The sequence below is a fragment of the Panthera pardus genome, unplaced genomic scaffold, assembly GCF_024362965.1.
Source record: "Panthera pardus isolate Hobbes unplaced genomic scaffold, ASM2436296v1 HiC_scaffold_12, whole genome shotgun sequence".
NCBI classification, from domain to species: Eukaryota; Metazoa; Chordata; class Mammalia; order Carnivora; family Felidae; genus Panthera; species Panthera pardus.
In genome coordinates, this window is record NW_026526677.1 from 43,856,903 (window position 1) to 43,876,548 (window position 19,646).

A 19,646-nucleotide genomic window follows, 5' to 3' on the forward strand; every position below is an offset into this window, starting at 1 on the left:
AACAAACACGTTAAATGAACACAAGAAGCATCAACTACAAAAGAACAGATCAATAAACTAGACTTTACCTAAGCTAAGCATTTCTATTCATCAGAAGACACCATTAAGAAAATGAAAAAGCAAACCACAGGCTGAGAATAGATATTCGCAATACATATACTTGACAAAGGATTCATATGTACAATATATTTTTCCAAGTTTAGAATTTAATAACAAAAAGACAAAGAAGTCATTTTTTTAATGGGCAAAAGTCTCAGACAGATATTTCACAGAAAGAGATAACCAAATGGTCACTCAGGATATGGAAAAATGCTCAAAATCATTGCTTACTGGGAGACTGAAATTAAAACCATCATGAGAGATCACTCTATGCCTGAGCAGATCACAATCAGGGCACTTCGTGTCCAGCTATCACAGGGTTGCAAACGACTTCATACTTCTGAAGCAACCCAAAGAGAATGAAACACTCCTTGGGAAACTGTGTCCTTCCTTACCTGTGCCTGTGTTTCCCCATCTCCTCTGCCTCCCTCATGCTTCTCTAAGTCTCTTCCTCTTTCTCACACCCCTTCTCTCTCCCTGTGTCTCTTTGTCTCTGAGTGGGACTAGAGGCCCTATTGCTTGCCGGCAGGGACCGAGGACACTGGTCCTGGCTCTGTGCTTTGGGAGACCTGTTGTCGGTGCTTGGGCTGTTCCCAGGAAGTGGGTCCTCCCTGGTCAAGTCTGCCCCAAACCTATACCTCTCTTGTCCCCTCAGCCTCCTCACTGTGTCCCCTCCCCTCCCCAGCAACTTCCTTTCCCCTGTTCACCTCCGGACTAGCACCTGTTCTGCTTCGGAAGCCAGAGGCCAAGCAGTGCTGGTGACGTCGTCTCCATCTCTGCACCTGGTCCAGTGGCCTGAGGAACCCTGGCTTCTCTGTAGTACAACTTCCCTTCTCCCCAGCGTTAGCATCATGTTGACCTCGGACTTCTTATTTAATGGCTGCTCTCGCCAGATCGCTTGTGGTGCAGCCTAGGCGATGCACTTTGACCAACATTTTACCTTGCCCGGTTTGCTGTTCCTCACCCCACCACAGACATGCACATGACCACAGGCTTCCACAGGGGACAGAGGTACCCAGCTCCCCTCTGACATCTCCTAGAGAAACAGCGCCCCCTCAACACACACCCAACCCCAGGGAAGAGGCACCAGAATTCCTAGCCCAGCCAGCTCAGCACTTCTGACTTCTGTTCACCACAGTTGTCTTCCAGAATTACTTCACGCGTCCCACAGTACCAACAGAACACACACTTCCCGCCACTAAATGAGAAGACTGAGGTTCCTAGAGATTAGAAAAGTTCCTTCTGGGTCCCCAGCAAACCAGTGGCCAAGGAAGGGCTGGCCCCAGGTTATCCCCACTAACCCCTAACCTGGGGACAAGGTCTGCTTGGGGACGTAAGAACTTGGGCTCAGAGCCATAGGAGAGGGAGGGGATGGGAAGCTGGGACAAATTATTAGGGACAGATGGTATAAAGAGCATCTCGGGGCATTCTGTCCTTACTGAAGAGACGCTTACAATGTCTGCACTCCCTGCTCCCACCCCACACCTGGGTGTGAAACTGCTCACAGAGGCCGTGCCAGGCTGTAGCTGAGTGAAGTCACATGACCTGCATTCTGGCCTCAGCCCTGCTGCCAACAGTGGGAATGTGGGGTTGCACATCACTGGGTGGTAACAGTAACTGGGCCTCCACACTGTCTTCTGTAACGAGGGAGAATGCACCAGAACTCTTCCAACAGTACTGATCCAGTCATGCAGCAAGCACTGTTCACCTAAGTATGCAAGCCGCTTCCCTGAGGGGGATGGGTGACAGGGTGTCTGTTGGTAGGAAGCTTAGACAGAGCTCCGAGGCCAGGCAACATGGAACATGCTCCAGGAGCAGCACCGGGTACAGTGTGAGCACCAAGAGGGAGGAGAGGTCAGGAAGGCCATCCAGAGAAGGGCACTTGAGCAATTTCAGCAAGTGCAGGTGAGATGCCCTCCGAAGCCACCCCAGCCCAGGCAGGTGCTCCGGGGCAAGGAAGGCCTGAAGACATTTGGAAGAGGACTCTGGCGGGAAAGGAGAAAAACTCACATTCGTGGCACGTGGACTCATTTCATCCTCACAGCCTGCAAGGCATGGATTAACACTCTACTTTACATAAGGTGAGACCAGGGCTCAGAGGGGATGCAAGGTGAACACACACTAAATGCTGAAACCGGGCGTGGAAGCCAGGCCTGCTTACCAAGGGGACAATGTGCTGGAGGCAGCTTGCTCACAGGGCACCTCCGTGCCAGGCCGAGGGGCTTGGGGTCCAGTGAGAACTGGGGGGCTTGGGAAAGGTTCTGGAAGTCAGAGACATGTTAGATTACAAGATGTATCCACATCCTCCTGCTAGAGGAAGCTAGGTTGGTAGGAAGAAGCTCCTGTTGCCTTGAATTTGCAAATCTCCCTCCCCACTCCCATTCCCTACTCTCCTCCCCCCCACCCCCCGCCACACACACACACACACACACACACACACACACACACACACACACACAAGATACACTGTGCCTGATCAGTGGTTCCCAGCCCTGAGCCCACCAGCCATGTCAGCTCCGGAAGAGAGCCTGGGGCAGTGACAGGGTGCCACTGCTGCTCTTATCCACCAGGGGCCGCTGCTGCATAGCGCATGGGGACCTACAGAGTCGGTGTCAAAGCAGTTGGCTCTGAGCAGCACTTAGCTCACTCAGGCTGCCAGGTGTGACAATGCCTTCTCCAAACTCAGGTTGTGCTTGCGCATGGGGTGAAGTTCCCCAAGCCAGCAGGGCCTTCCTTCAGCCTGAACAATACTGGCCTGTAATCCCAGCGTGAACTCCTGAGGTGGGGTGGGGGGCTTGCAGGGAGGTGGGACAGTGTGCCTAGTTTTGTTCTGGTCTCTTTACATCCTGGCCTCCTACAAGTCCCCTCACCCCTGCTCCCGAGGCAGAGGGACGAGCTTGGGGGACTCAAAACTCAGGGAAGCAGATGAACCACATTCTTTCTAGACAGCCCCCTTGCAGGGATGGGGAAGGTGACCATGGCAGTCCCCACTCCTGTCTGTCTGTCACAGCACAGACAGCTGACCTGGAACCCTGGGGTTCTCTGCACTGTCCCAACCCGCTCCCAACTCAGTCAAAGACCCGGGGGCATGAGGGGTGGGGGAAGCTGATAAGCCTGGGTGGGTTGAGCCCCAGGTAGAGAGGCATCTGGGATCTCCATTCAGAAGTATTCTCTTCAACCCCCCTCTCCAGCAGCTACTGGTAGGTAAAGAAGGGGCTGCAAGTTAAACTAAGCAAAGATTTCTTGCCCCACTCTCCCTACCCAACCTCACTGATACATTTATTAGAACTGACTCCATCCAGATAGGGTAGCTGCCTTGCCCTGGGGTCCACACACTTCGCCCTTTTCAGCTAATGAGAGTGTGGAGGGGAGGCTGTAGCAAACGGAACCCAGAGCTGGGACCAAAAGAATGGGGTTCTCAGTCCAGGATCTGCTCTCCACTGTCTCTATGTCTTTCAGCCTCAACTTTCCCCTCTGTACATTGGGCATAACCATCTCTCCCTGCCTTCCTTACATAGTGATTTTGATATTCAAATGGGCAAAAGAAAAGAAAAACTGCTAACTTTTTTGGGCTAATATTACCTATTTATGACCACCTGCAACCCTGCGAGGAAAAAGCAGTGGAGAGAAAGTCCTTTGAAACAGCAGCAGGAGTGGCAAAACCTCTTCATCAGTCCCTTTGCACCCGCTCCCTCCTGCCAAGGGTCTCTGGGATTTCAGTAGCTTGATCTAGCACCCCCTGATTCCAGCCCAGACCTTCAGATGTCACGGCACCTCAATCCCAAGAAGCTGGCCCAGGAAACAGTGGAGGGGGAGGGAGCTCCATGGGGACAGACAGGAATTTTTCCCATTCCTCTGATGATTTTCTCCTTGGACTTGATATTGGGCCCTCATCCCTTCCCCCCTGCTCATCTTTAATTTCTCTCCATCTTTAATTTCTCCATCGATTTTCATTAAACTCTCCCTTTGGCTCCAGCACAGGGTGAACTTCTTATTTGAAAAAATAAAACGAGGAAGGGGATGGGAATAAAAAGAAGCTCTTTTGAAAGCAAGATTGTGTCTGGTCTTAAGGCTGGAGGAAGCAATTACTAGAACTTTCTTAGAGGTTATCTGAGGCCATCTTAGCATTGTGCTTTGAGTGCCCCCCCTCCCACCCCTTATGGCCCTGGACCCATAGGTCCCTGCCCTTCAGATTCCCAGTCTCTCTCTAGTCCCCAGCCCCCTCCAACCCCATCCTGTCCCCTGGCCCTGTCCAACCCCAGCGCCTGCACCAACAATGCCCTGGCCATCCCTCTAACCACTCAGAACACCTGCCAGGACTGTTGTCAAATCCTCGGAACTCAGCCTCTTTGGGAGCAGGGTTTCTACAGATCAACCTGAAATGGTGGAGACAAATGGGCAGGGAAGCAAACGCAGGCTGAGAGCTCCCTTGTGCAGGCGCCTCACTGAGCACCGCGCCCACGTTGTTGTATTGCACCATTGTATCCACATTGTTGTGCTGCATCATGGCAGCTCCACGAAGGAGGAGGTGTCCCCATGTTATAAAGAGGAAAGCAAGGTTGCTCCCCAGCCCCCTATCTGGCTCCCCAAGCCCTACGGTCCTCCCCCTTGGTAAGCCAGTCCACCTTCCCTGTTCAGTCCTGCAGGAAGGCTGCCTTGACCAGTCCAGGCAGGCTGGGTCATTTGGCCACCTAGCCTGAGGAGGGTCCCTCTGCTCTTATTGGGGTGTGTATGGCTCTGGGGCCTTCACTCCCTCCTGGGCCCTTGTTTTCTTCCTCCAGTCTTCTCCAAGGTGGGGTTCAAAGAACACTGTCTCTCCTTCTGGGCCCCAGAGGTCACTGAACATAGAGCTCCTGAAAGACTTCCAGCCCCACCACCGACTGGCCAGCTGTGGAGTCTCTCCGCCTTTACTGAGGTCACTTTCCCTTGGCCTCCCTGGGAGCTCCTCCTTGGCCCTCTGAGCCCAGCTCTATGGCCTCCTTGCGGCTGCCTTCACCAGCATCCCACGCAGAGGTTGTGCCATCAGCCTGTGGCCTCTGACAGCCATGGGACAGCCCTTTCCACTGTCTAAACTTCTGGTTGGGGCACCTGGGTGGCTCAGTTGGTTAAGCATCTGACTTCGGCTCAGGTCATGATCTCACAGTCCGTGAGTTCGAGCCCCGCATCGGGCTCTGTGCTGACAGCTCAGAGCCTGGAGCCTGCTTCTGATTCTGAGTCTCCCTCTCTCTCTCTGACCCTCCACCGTTCATGCTCTGTCTCTCTCTGTCTCAAAAATAAATAAACATTAAAAAAAATAAAAATAAAATAAAAATAAAAATAAACTTCTGGGCTTCTCCCCGGCCACCCTCAGTGGGAGATGCTGGGTATGCTGTGGCCAGGATGAACCAGACCTCTGAAAAAAGGATAGATTCTTGAAAGACCCTTCAGATACCTCTGGAGCAGCCTTTACTGTGTCTCTGATATCTCACCCCTCCAGCCCTGTTGGTCTGAGCCCTGCCCAAGCCAACACCCACAGCCTGGCTCCCTGGAAGCCATTCCCCTGCAGTCCCCACTTCAGAAGGGCCAGCTCTTCTCAAGGCAGCACAGTGTAAAGTACATGCTTTAAAACCAGCCAGACTTGGTTCTAAAGCTCCACGTTTATGAGCACAGGGGACACAGTTCCTGAATCTCAGGTTCCCCATCGGTAAAATGGAAAGAACGTGAGGACTTGAGCTCTGGCCCCACCCAGCTTCTCCATACTGTGCACTGGGTGGCGTCTTAGACCACGTCAGCCCCTCCTCCTGCCATGTCAGTGCCCCCCTGTCCACCGGACTGTAATCTTCCTCAGGCCACTGATTTTCTAAACCCCAGTGATCAGCCTTGCACCTGCCATAATCGTAATAGCTACCATTTGTCAGTGTCTATCTATCCTCCTCTGACAGTGCTAGGAGGTAGAATTCATCATGCCCATTTAACTGAGGAGACTGTACCTCTGGGAAGGTGAGTAAATTCCTCAGGGAAATGTAGCACAAGCTCATAGGTGGAGAAGGCTGGGTTCCAAACCAGGAGAGCCTGCCTATCAAAGGCCATGGTTTCCCCACTGCCCTGGGCTGCTTCTCGGTGGATGTGCCATGAGGGAGTGAATGAGTAGCATGATTGGTGGGCGATGGACTGAGTGAATGAATGAATGGGTGAATGGATGACCGGATGGCGGAAGGAATGAGGAAGTGGATGCTGAAGTGACTCCACGGAGTGAATAAATGAATCCACGATTGAATCTAGGACCACACAAAATTCCCAAGCCAGGCAGAGCTCAGGCATCACGCGGCAGAGCGCCTGGTGCCCTGGCTAGACCCACACTTCTGGCAGTGAGGTCTGTGCATGATTTAATGGACCCCTTCAGGGTTGGAGGGAATTGGGGGTGGGGTGGGGGGGAAAGCCACATGACAAAGATGAATTTCACCAAATCCAGCACATTTCTCACTGCCAATTGATTAGGTGGCCTCAGTGAGGAGCTCAGGCCAGTAAATCAGCGGAAGGCTGAAACTTTGACATTATCTGACTAGTGCATGAATTGGGCCTTGTGAGTGGGTAGCTGGCAACAGCCCCGGGCACCACACCCCCCCATCCCGTCTTTGCCTCACCGGTCATGCTGGGGTTTCTACAGTCCAGCCTGTCTCTAGGCTTCTCCCCCCTCCCCCCTAGACACTAACAACAGCCGGCCTCACTGGAGCCTCTGAGGCCAGCGCTCAGCAGCCCAAACCACACAGGGCATGTGTCGGCAGGACCTGAGGGAGGGGGCGTGGCAGGGGTGAGAGAGGCACTGGCCCTTCCTGGGTCTAGAACTTCTCAAAATTTTGGAAGCAGCACGATAGGAGGAAAAGAAGGTGGAAATCGGCCTCAACATGTCAGATTTGAGTCCTGGGTCTGCATAATGGTTCACAGCGCAGGCTGGCTCTGGCTGGGCAGAACTGCCGTTAAAATTACAAGGCTGCTAGACCAATGTTTAGCTGTGTGCTCTTGGGCAAGGTGCTTCACTTCTCCAAGTCTCCCATCCTTCTAGCAACAGGGAGGATAATCACAGCACCAGAGGAGTAACCATCATCCAACACAATGAAAGGGGGAAGCTGAGCAAAGTGCCCACCCAAAGCAGGTATTTGATGTATGTTAGTTATTGTCACGATGTGCTCATTACCTGTTAGGACCAGGGTCAATGAACGTTTTCTGCCGAGGGCCAGATAGTCAATGTTTTTGGCTTTGTGGGGCTGTATGGTCTCCTGCAATTACTCAATTCTGCTGCTGTGGCACAAAAGTAGACAGTCAACAGCTACGCGAGTGAGCATGCCAGTTCCATTAAAATTTCATGGGTCAAAAACTGTAAATGTGAATTTCGCATAATTTTCATGTGGCACAAAATGTTATTCTTCTGATTTCTTTTTTAACTATTTAAAAACAGAAGAAAAAAAAAACCATTCTGAGCTCACGGCTGTCTCAAAACAGGCCACGGGCTGAATTTGACCCACGGGCCACGACTTGCCGCCCCCTTGCACTAGAATGGCAGCTCCATGAGGACGAGGGGGGTTGTCTGTTCTGTTCACTGCTAAACTCCCAGTACCTAAAACAGTGCTTGGCAAAGAGCAGTAGATAAGTATTTGCTAAAAGAATGAATTATAAGCCGTGTATTTCTGTGCGACAAGTCATTTCCGCTCTCCAGGTCTCCGCTTCCTCATCTGTGCAAAGGGGACGCTTGCACATGCAGGCAAGCATCAAATGTAATTAGGAGGCCTGTGGAGCCACCAGGCAAGCTCAATGGCGGTACAGTGTAGGCGCTGTTCTGACCACCAGGGGGCTCTTCTCAGGCCGACCTCATCCCCCCTCTGCCTGGCAAAGAGGTGTTTCAGGAATGTCTGTGTATAGAAAGTAAGTTGCCAGGGAAGAGGGGAGTGCCCAGTTAGGACTACCTTCTCCTGTGCCAGTTGGGGGTGGGGGCTGCTTAGCACATTGGCCAGGAGCAGCGAGGTGACCTTGATTTAGCTGCGGGGGCTTTTAGGCACTCTGAGAGTATCTAGTGAACCAGGGAAGAGGTGAGGTTGACTGGGCATTAGACTCAGGCAGACGGGGTCCAAATTCTGGCTCTAGAATGTACTCTGTGACTTTAGACAAGTTACTTAAACTGCCTGAGGTTCAGTTTCCTTGCCTTTAAGATGGAGACATAAAGAGAGCTCACCTCACAGGGTTCTAGTGAGTTAAAAAGGGATATGTGTTGGGGGCTAGATCAGCACAGGCCAGGACAGCCCCTGCAAAGATGCATTCATGCCTTCTAGCTTTGGAGCAGCAGCAGGAAGGTGGAAGGAAAAATATCCTCCAGACTTCCCAGCTGCACAGGTTTTTAGCTCTAAACAAACAAACAAAAAAGCCCTGCTGGTTTTCTTCCCTGGATTAAAAATTTCCTGCTGCTCTGCAAACTCTCTGAAGCCAAGAAATCCACGGCTTTTGGAGGACTGGTGATTTAAATCCCTTCTATTTTTTCCCTCCTGTTCTTCCCAGTAACCAGCAGGAAAAGAAGATGAAAAACAAAACCAGTCTGGCCATGTTTCCACTACCCAAGGAAGGAGATTTTGTGGGAGAAGAGAAGATTATTCAGCACGGAAAGTTGGAGGTGCCCAAAGCATTTACTTCCTGGAGCCTGTCTGTTTTGTCACTGCCCCCTTTCCCGTTCCGCTGTCTATTTAAGCACACATATACAAAGGCTTCCACCCCTGCAGGAAGGGGCGCTCTGCCCAGCGGGGTGGCGCTAGCTCTTCCACCATCTTGCTTTGGGACCTCAGACGAATTACTTCCCCATTTTGATCCACAGCCTTCTCATCTGTCCAATGAGCCAAGTCCCCATCTATTCTCCACCCTCAGCTAAAAGCATCTCTGAGTCCATGATCCTACAACACTGTCCCATAACCTGAGTAGATTTGGAAAGAGGCAGGTGGAAAGTGAGACGACCCTCTGACTAGGAGTCCAGACCAAAGTGAAGACACTGGGGGTGGGGGGTGGGTTTTCTGGGAGCTGGGACCAGACTGTGGGACAGGGGTACAGAGGAAGGAGAGCATTTTGCTTGCCCCATCCCAATACAGACCAGACTCAAGGTACCCCCAATCTCAGCCCTACAACCTGGAGAGAGTAGGGAAGGGGGGTGGTAGCTAGAATTAGTCACATCGCCCTAGGTTGGCCAGGGGCTGAGGCACCTAGGTCTACCAGATCACTACCTTCCCTCTGGCCCCACTCATCCCGTGCCATGTTGACCCAACGAACACTTGGACTTAGGCTTCAGTTTCCCTTACCTAATCCCTCTGTCTTGGTTGAGCCCTACTTGCTTGCCCGGGCCAATGTCTGTCCTTCTCTTGCCCACTCTGTTCCCCAGGCAGCAGGATCCTCCTCCTTCACTGGGGCCATGAGTGAAGAACCAACAGCCCTGAACTTTGACACCACTCCACACCCTACCTGCCTGCCTCCTGCTGTGTTCTTCCCACTGGACTGTTGGCCTCTCTACCCAGGAAGTGCTGAGTACCCCTCTGGGCCCTGCCCTTCCTGGCCAAATTCCTCAATCCCTTTCCTTTTCATCAACTTCCATAGTCAAAATCCCAGCAGCCTCACTAGAGCAATGCCTGGGAAAAATAGGTTCTTAGAGGAAGAAGCCCAGGTGGTCACCACATCTGTCAGGCCCCGCCCACTACCCACCTGACTCAGAGACCTTGAGCCCCACCCAGCCAGCCAGCTGTTCTCTTACCTTCTCCAGCTGGTGGACACCCTCTTCCACACAGCAGATGGAGGCCAGCGTGCGGAGCGCCTGGGGGTACAAGCACCGGAAACTATCCTGCCGGCAGACTTTGAAGAGGGCTACGACACCACCCTCCTGTCAAGAAAAAGAAAATGTCACTTCACCTCCCTGTGTCACCTTTCCTGGGGTTGACTCAAGAATAATTGTCATCCCTCATTCAGCTGATATGCTTTTGGGTCTTTAGGGCAGCAGAATATGCCAACCCAAAACACATCACTTTGCCGTAAAGATTATTTTGAGCTGAAGGCAACTGAGAAGAAGCAGATATCAGAGGTCTCTGCCCTCCTCCTATTTGCCAGAAGGAGGACATAAATTTACAGAGATATCCCCCTTTCCCTTTCTATTAGGAAGGACAAAAGTTAATCACCAGAGATAACTTTAGACCCTTACAGCCTGGAGATGCCATCAGGGGAATCCTCATAATAAACTTTACCGACCATCCTTCATCTATCGCCAGTTTTCCATAGATTTGCCTTCCTACAACTTGCCACTCTTAGAGACTCAAAGTGCTCTTCAGGTTGCCTGTTATCTGTTTTTTTAGTTCTCTAAAAATGTATTGTTCTCTTGCTAAGAGGCTGTATAAGTTCAAGTTCTAACCAAGCCTCTGAGTCACTCATCTCTGAGTGTTCCCATGTGTAATCGTGATGCATATGCTAATAAACTTTTGCTTGTTTTTCTCTTGTTAAGAGAAAATTGTCAGCCCGATTTATAGGGCACCAGCCAGAGAACCTAAGAAGACGGTAGAAAAAAAAGAATTCTTCCTCACCTAAACTACACACACATACACACACACACACACACACACACACACACACACACACACACACTTCCATGCTCAAATGCATACTGCAATGAAATGCCACCTCCAAAAGTAATGTCACCCTTGATGGTCCAAACTGGAAGCAGGACTGTCCGAATGCTTCTGAGGCTGTGGTGCCAGGGGCTAGGGCAGACATATTTGTGAGGGCCAGCCTCAACACCAGTCAACACTGTTTCCACATACCTGGCAACTCCCTCTCAGCAGCCTGTCACAGAACAAGCCTGGAGTCCTCAGAAATAGGTTCTAGAAGCAAGTCTGAGGCAAGTGAAGGGAACTGAAGCCTAGTGCCCTGTGCAGGTTCTCCCTCTGCCAGAAAACACCATTACTTCTCAGATCCTTCCAACCACCATGGCAGGCAGTCAAAAAAGGACTTTCATTTATTTATATCAATACTAGAATTTACACTCATTTTGTGAGGGAAAAAAAAGCAAGCCAGATGGGTGAAATCATTCACCCAAATCTACATCATCCATGTTTTCCCTTCTTTACTCTAGTTTGCAAGAAAAAAAACCACAAAAAAAAACCCTTCAGCAACAAACACCCTAGCTGAGTGTGAGCGCATACTTGTTTTGTGACAGCTGGGCATGGAAACACTTTTAACTTGTGGAGACTTCACCGCAGTCTGGGAGGACTTCTGGAAAGAATCCAGGGGTAAGGTGAGGCACTCATCCTAACTGGCCATATTTATTCTATAGAAATCACTGGAACCACCATGGCTCTTAGATCCCAAAGCAGATCCACCAGGCGCCCAGCAAACCTGTGGCAACACCACCGTGGATGTCCAGAGCAGGAGAAGTTGGACACCCTACATTTGGCTTTGCCCTGTTTCCTCCATCATCCCCTTCCCCGAGGCCTGCAAGGGTGCCTGGGAATGGCAGCAGTAAAGAACTTGTGAAGATTGATCTGAACTTTGTCCTGAGGGCACTCGCCTTTAACCTCACCACCCCTGGCTCTAACTAAACCCGTTACACTCTGTTCCCCAAACTGAAAAAAATGTAAGAAGCTGAGTCCAGCAAAATATCATCCACTGTCAGATTTCTGAGAACTCTTTCAACAAAAAATGTACCGAGCACCAGGCACTGTTTCATGTTCTGGGGGCGCAGCTGTGACTGACAGCGCAGATAATGAATGAACAACTAGAAGAAGCCACAGCGATGACTTCTAGGGCCCAGCACAGACTCGCTGCAACAAGTCCTCCCAAATCTTTCCTTCCCAGCGTCCCACCAAGATCAGCCTGGCAGCCTTCTTCATTCTAAGAGTTTTGCTGCTTATCACCGCAGGCACCAAGATGAGTTTGTAAATTCTGACATTTTACAATCAGCTGAGAGCATTCTTTAACTTCCGTATTCCTACTTCCTGTTGGGGTGGTTCATTTGGTGGGAAACGGGCACATCATATATGGCTGATAAATTCATCCACGCAGCCAAAAACTATTCATGGTGCAGTATACGTCAGACGCTGGGCTAAGCACTGAGCAAGACTGCCTTGGTCCATATTGAACTCAGGCCCTGGCAGCCAAGGAGTCATGGGGGCTGTGGAAGGGTCAAAGAGAATCACTCTGATGTTAAACACACATCACTCCTCTGATGAAGATATAATCTATTGTGCAGCAAGACACTTACCCCCTCTGACTTCCTGCTTCACCATCCTTTATCCCTGTCTTCCTACTTTCTCATGGTCTCTGGGACATCTGATGAGGGTTCCACATAAAGGCCTTACTCAGAGTCACTAAGTAAAATCAAATTAGTGTTTAAGGTAAGAAGAAACAGAAGTCCTAAGTTCTCCCCAGCCAGCCTGGCTGGTTATTATTGACCTCCCTCCAGATATAAGTTATGTATACACATATATGTGCTTATGTATGTAGGTACATTTATATATGTGTGTTCACATATGTATGTTTATATTTTCATGTGTGTGTTTATATTTAATCATATATAGTATAAAATATTTATATGTATGATGATAGAGACGGTAAGGGACAGGTAGATACATGATAGATAGATGGACAGGTAGGTAGGTATTTACATCTGGAACAGACAACAAAGAAATGGTACCAAAGAATGCCAGACTGAGAGCCAGGATCAATGTGGCAGGCTTCCTTTGGCTGGGGAGGCACTGAACTCAGCATAACTATATTTAAGCCTCAGTACCCATTTGCATTGGGTCCTCATTACATTGTTTGCCAAGCCTGTGAAAAATAGCTTTCTTTGCATTTTCAGCTGCTGGGAAATCTCAAGGGAAGAAATGCTGAATCCAGGCTGAGGGGATTCTGGTTCAAATCCTGACTTTGCCGCGGGTTAACTTCGGCACAAAACAGGGTCACGGCAGCTACACAACCAAGCTGTTGGGGGAACAACTGAGTTCATGTATGTGAGAGGGCCTCACCCAGGTGAGGGTCAGTCTATGGAAAGCTTCCTCGTTCGAAGAATGTCTCAAACCTTCATAAAAGGTATCCCAAGGGTTAGAATACATGGAAGGGAGAGGACGAAGGAGGCTTCAGAGGAAGGTACATGGAATAGTTGTGTGGACCACCCTGAAAACCCCTCAAGGACCCAAGAACAGTGCTCATCTTAGAGTAGAGCTGGGAATCGCCTGAGCTAGCAGAATTGCACTGTTGGCTAGAGCTTGTTTAATTTTATAGAAAGCTATGGGCTCAAAGCCAAAGCGTATAATGGTATCTATTATTCAGACAGACTTGGGATAAGCTGTCACAAAGCTGAGGAGGCTACTTGTGGGATGTAGGCTAGTGATGGGGGAAATAATAGAAGAGCAGGATAATTGTGACAAAGCACAAGGGAGTTTGCTCTGCTCTGCGCTCAAGAAGGGATGGGGCTTACTACTACCATCACAGGGAGGGCTGGGCTTGTTCTTTGGTCTTCAAAGGAACCCAAGAGGCTGAGAAGGCAGACCTCAGACAGATGAAGGGCCCAAAGACAGACCACACTGGGCCCTGAGGGGGTAGGTGGGGCAGGCCACTTCGAGGCCCAGATTTGCCCCAAATTTGTCACAGTGTTGGGCACACTACCTGAGCATCAACAGTGAGGATGCTGTGTAGAGTGCACCAGGGGCTCCCAGCTCCTGTGTCACTGTCAGGACTAGAAACCCAGACATGGTGACTCCACTGGAGGAACCAGTCTCACCCTCTTCCAGGCTGGGAAGATGGGAGTCATCACTGAATCTTCTCTTTGCTTCAGCCTTCTGTCTACTCTCTCCCAAGGACTCAAGACACAAGAAGACTTAGATGAAGATTCTGGAGGCAGAAGATCTAGTTAAAATCCCAGCTCTGCACTTAATGTGCATGACCTCAGACAAGTTATTTACCTTCTCTCTGATCCTCTGTTCCCTCATCTCAAAAATGGGAATTATAATTACAACACATCATCAGATCATTGAGAGGATCAGATGGGATAATGAATGAAAAGCTTAGCACAATGCTTGGAGAGGAGGAAGGATGCAGAAAATAACAAAGGTTGTAGAAGGCAGAGAGAAGGGCAGAGGAAGGAACAGGAGGAGAAGAAGGAAAAAGAGGAGGAGGGTTGCTAAGAGGCAGTTCAGAATAGTAAGCAAGAGCATAGCTTTTGCTGCCAAGCAGGGAGTTTCAAATTCCAGTTCCCTCACTTACTAGCTGTGTGACTTTTAAAGCTCCCTAGCGATTCTAACATGCATCAGGATTGAGAACTTCTGAGTCACTCTTTGGCCCAAGAATCTAAAGGGCCAGGATGAAACCAGAAGTCACCACTGTGGGCTTTGGGACCATGAGCTCTGAAGTAAATAAACTTGGGCTCTAATTCTGACTCCACTCTTGATCCGTTGTGTGAACTTGAGTAAGTCCCTTAAACCATTTCCTCAATTATGGATGAGAACAACTTGATACCAACTTCCTAGGATGGTTTTGTGATTTAAAGCAAATAATGTCTGAATGGCATTAAGCACAGTGGACGGCAAGACAGCAACGCTCAAATGTTACCTGTTGTGGTTATATGCGACTTACTGCTCCCCTAAGCAGGGTTGACAAGCATTTACCCTTCTCTTCCAGATTTCTTTTTTTTTTTTTTTCAATATATGAAGTTTATTGTCAAATTGTTTTCCATACTCCTCTTCCAGATTTCTTTAAGGGCTTAGGTGAGTGATTCTGAGAGTGGCCATGCCTCATGACTACCTGTAGCGCTCGTTAAAATGTGGATTCTCAGGTCTCATCCCAGGACTTCAGTAAATTTAAGTGGGGGCAAAAGGATCTGTGTTTTCCAAAATCCCCTGAGGGATTGTGAGACAGAGACAAGGCTGGGGACCACTGAACCACAGCATCTTCCTGTGGCTGGCATCATACATCTCCTGAAAGACATAACTTTGTGTCCAATTAGATCACTAGTTCTATCTCCATGGCAATGCCATTTGTCAAGTTAAAAAAAAAAATGAGCAAAAATGAAATAGAAGACCCTGGTGAGAGCCTAGGATCATCAATTGCCTGTATTTACCCTCAGTGTCCGCACACCAAGCGTAGGGGCAAATTAACCATGAAGCTGGTGAATTAGAACTCCCATTGTAATTGATGAAAACCACTGTTACCCTCAATTTTGTCTTCTCATGTGGTACTGCAGTGGCTGCAGGTATTTTGGGGATTCATCAAGAACCTGAGTTGGGGGATATGTTTTGTTTGGGTTTGGTGAGATATGTAGAGATGAGAAAGGAGGGTTGATATACCTAACAGATACCACATTAAGAGGAGTATAGGGATGAGACCCTGGGGGCACTGCTTTCTTCTCAAGAGGGAGCTGAAATCAGAGGGTCTAACCACTATTAAAGATGGAGACACCAAGGCCTTAAGAGGGGACATGACTCTTTCAAGATCATACAGCCAACAACTTCTGGAGCCAGCTATTCCCACCAAACTAGCTCCCTCCCACTCTCCCCAAGCCTGTCACTTTGGCCTCTAACCATGAAGCTCACCTTGGCGATGATGCGGCACAAGGGAGCCCCCTCCTGGGTCAGGCTGAACAGGTTCCCTGTGGTGGATTCCGTGGTGTAGATATTGTCTGAGGCATTGATTTTTCTCACCAGTGCCTAAGAAAAGATAGCAAAGTCTGATGGTTACTCACTTCATCTATCCTCCACTAATCTTCCTTAATGGAATACCAATGGATCCATGCTCCTAAAAGCCCCCTAGAAATTATAATCCTGCCCCATTCACAGTCCCAGTATGCGGGTGGTGAGGTTCTAGCTTTGGGAAAGACATGAGCCTGTATGAGGTCTGAGCTACATTTCAGAAATACGGGATAATTTCAACCCCCTGGGGCATCGACAACAAATGTGCCCCATTCCAATCGACAGAAAATCAGCTCTCAATACTGATGGTCTCAACAGGTACTGATTTGTTGTTCTCCTGGCTTCAAATGAAGACAGAAACCAGCAGTTAAATTCAACCCTAAAGTTGAAAACCAAGGGGTTGCTACCGCTATGGCCAAAGAATTGGTTTGTTTGGGATGACTGATAGCCAACAGGTGGGTATCCAGCTGGGTAATGGGTTCAGGGGTTGAGTCAAGAGAAGTAGCCTCCAACAAAACAAAACAAAACAAAACAAAACAAAACAAAAAAGAGAGAAGTAGTCTACAGTAGCTTACTCCTTGGGAGGACATTTGCATTGTATAGCCAGGCCAAAATAGCAATACTGGGATTCCTGTCTAAGAGTGGGTAACTCGGGAATGTCACCCCGCTCCAAGCTGAGGGAACTAAGGTTTGTGGTAAGAAGGCTAGAAGTGACTGGACCTAGGACCCAGGGAGGACCAGGAAGAAAAGCAAATGGAAAATTCATCAACAAATGAGACATAAAGATTAGTTTAGCCTATTTCTGGGAAAAAGCTTTTTCACATATCTTGAAACTACTTCATAATCAGCCATTTGCTTTGAAGCATATGATTCATTGATTATAAATGATTCCTACCTGCTAATTAATTCTAGTTGCTGGAGTTTCTCCTGGGAGATGTGGAGACAGTGATTCAGAAGACTTGCCCTGGGGGTACTTCATGCAAGAAAGTCACACCTCCAGAGCTGGGGGCTCTGAGCAGTTGCTATGTTATTTTAAAATATCAAAATGGATTTGTTTTTTAATTAAACCCACCGTTATGGGGGAAAAAAAAACACTTAAAAGGAAATAGATTTGAGTTCTAGTGCCAGATTGCCTTTTTTAACACATTATGTTGATGAGGAAGTGTGCCTGAGGTTGAAAGCAGGGACTCTGGAGTCAAACTGCCCTGGGTGCAAATCCTGGTTCTGCCATGGTGTCTGGGTGCCCCAGAGCAAGGAATTTAGCCCTTCTGTGATTCAGTTTTCATCTGTGTAAAACAGGGTGGAATTTACAGCGTCTATCTCTTAAGGTGGCTATACCCATTTATTAAGGTAGCCAATATACAGGGGCTCCTGGGTGGCTCAGTCGGTTGAGTGTCGGACTTCAGCTCAGGTCAGGATTTCACAGTTCATGAGTTCAATCCCAGCGTTAGGCTCTGTGCTGACAGCTCAGAGCCTGGAGACTGCTTCAGATTCTATATCTCCCTCTCTCTCTGCCCTTCCCCTGTTCATGTTCTGTCTCTGTCTCTGTCTCTCAAAAATAAATAAACATTTAAAAAAAATTTTTTTAATAAAAGAAAAGGTAGCCAATATATAAATAAAGGACTTCTAAAGGTACTTGGCACATGGAAGCAAAATAAAATTGTCAGCGGTTACCATTTTGTGATCTTGGGCAATAGAGAAAAAAAAAAAACCCTAGGCCTCAGTTTCCCCATTTGTAAAATGATTAAAATTAAGTGTGTTTAAGGCTCAAGGTAAATGACTCTCTTTTTCTCTTTATTCAAACTCATAAAATACTTCACACATACAATAAACTAATTCTCTACAGAGAGCAGTCTAAGATTAAGTGCATATTTAATCAAGCAACATTAAATGTAAAAATTATTCCCTAAGGTTTGATAGATGCCTCTTATAAGATATTCAACAAAAGGTAAAATTAATAACCAAGATTTGTTACTGCAAGTCTCTGTAATGAACGTCCTTCTTAGAATCCTCCCCCATCATACCGTAAGCACTTACGTAAGTCATATTAATGCTCACATGAAAACACGGATTTAATATACTGGGGGCTTGTACCTAAATCATAATTACTCAGTGTTCCTGATTAGTGTTTGCACTTCAAGCAAATTAGCATGACGTTAAACAATTCAACCCAATGTCTTTTGCAATCATCTGCTAACACTAGACCATTTACGCCTGAGAATAATTTCTTGCTAATGTCTCTACGCATGTATACCGTAATTATGCCTCAGATTATCTCAGTGAATCAGCTCTCTGACAATGAAAAGTTGTAATCATCCTTTTCATAAAGATAAATTTGGAAAAATTTGAGATCAAAGGCCCCACTGAAATCGTCACAGTATGTCAGAGCTGAAGGACCCTCAGCAAGTCTTGTCCAGCCCTCACTTCACTTGAGGAAACAGAGACATAAGAAATCTGACCAAGGTCAAGCATGTGATATGTGGTGGAGTTAGTTGGACCTGAACTCCTGTGAATCTGACTTCCTGTTTTCCAAGTTCAGTGAATCCATCTCCTTCAAAGTCGGCAGGACCTCACCTGGACCAGCAAAGATAGAAGTCTCAAGACAAGGAGAATATTTGGCCTCATTAGCAACTCTCCCCAGATTGGAGAGTGGTTCTCCATCCTGGGTCCCGTTAGCATCTGCAACTCTCCACCCTGTGGAAGCCAGAGCTCCTGCTGCAGGGGGCAGAGCTGACTGAGAGCCCCAGCTGCTGTCCCTCTGGATCCACCCTTGTGTCCTTGTTGAGGCCATACCTCCCTGAGCTACTCCCAGCTGTGACAGAGCAGAGCAGGGGCACTACTGCAGCCCGTGGCCATTAGAGGGGACTCCTTTGGCCTGAAAGTTCCACGTCTCTTCCTATTCAAGTCTTCCTTCCACCTTTTATTTCTGTGTTCAGACCTGCAACATGGTTTTCTATGCCTGCCCCACTTCCTCCCTTTCATCCTTCGCAGGCATCTATCATATCCTATCTTGGTGTCAGCTTCAAACTAACACAGTCTCTAAAATCAAGATTTTTTTCAGGCAATCAAGGAGAAACTGAAGACGTGTCAAAAGTATGCTTCACCCTGTATCATAAGAAGAGTGGCAGAAAAGAGACAAAATAATGGAGCAAAGATTGATGAGACTGAATGACAGAAATAGTTTTTTAAAGACAGACTAGGCAGAGAAGAAAAAAAAACACCACACACACACACACACACACACACACACACACAAACACACAAAACCCCTGAATCTTGAAGACCAGGAAAAAGGGATAAAGAAGGGTTAAGGAAATGTACACAATCTAGCTTCTCTAAATAAGGAATTCAAAAAGGAAAAAGTATTTTTGTTTCTCAGGCAGCGACTGCAGACCCGTGAAATTGATCAGGAGAGATAAACTCTCATACATCAGCCTGGAATAAGTTCCTCAGAGGGAGCCAGGAAAATACAGTGAAGCCTCTGTGTAAAGCTTCAGATAGAGAATCCATAGTTGGACATAGTTAGGGCAGCCCAGCCATGCAAAGGAATGACATAAATGTGGGCTGATGTGACAGGGTGTGGCAGATTAAACATGGCCACAAATTCTTTGCTACTCCTCCCATGGAGACGTGAGCTCCAATTCCCTCCTGCCACCACCACCTTTTAAATCTGGGCTGGCCTCAATGACTTGCTTGACAAATAAAAGCCAGCACTTGGTGGAAGTAATGTTTCAGGACGTCCAAGGCTAGGTCATGGGAAACCTTGAAGCTACCACCCAGGATTCTTGTAACATTCTTTTCAGAGTCCTGAGTTACCATGTAAGAAGTTTTGTAACTCTGAGACTGTCATGCTGGAGAAACCATGTGTAGGATCCC

At 48.3% G+C, this 19,646-nt stretch overlaps 1 protein-coding gene across 1 annotated transcript in view; it reads right to left on the minus strand.

Moving 5' to 3' along the window:
- Positions 1-19,646, minus strand: part of INSC (INSC spindle orientation adaptor protein) — a 128,657-nt gene that overhangs the window by 34,686 nt on the left and 74,325 nt on the right. The window contains exons 6-7 of the mRNA XM_019456409.2: positions 15,675-15,788; positions 9,857-9,982 (exon numbers count right to left, since the gene is read on the minus strand). Of these exons, the coding sequence (XP_019311954.2) occupies positions 9,857-9,982; positions 15,675-15,788 (240 nt within the window). The remainder of the gene's footprint in view (positions 1-9,856; positions 9,983-15,674; positions 15,789-19,646) is intronic.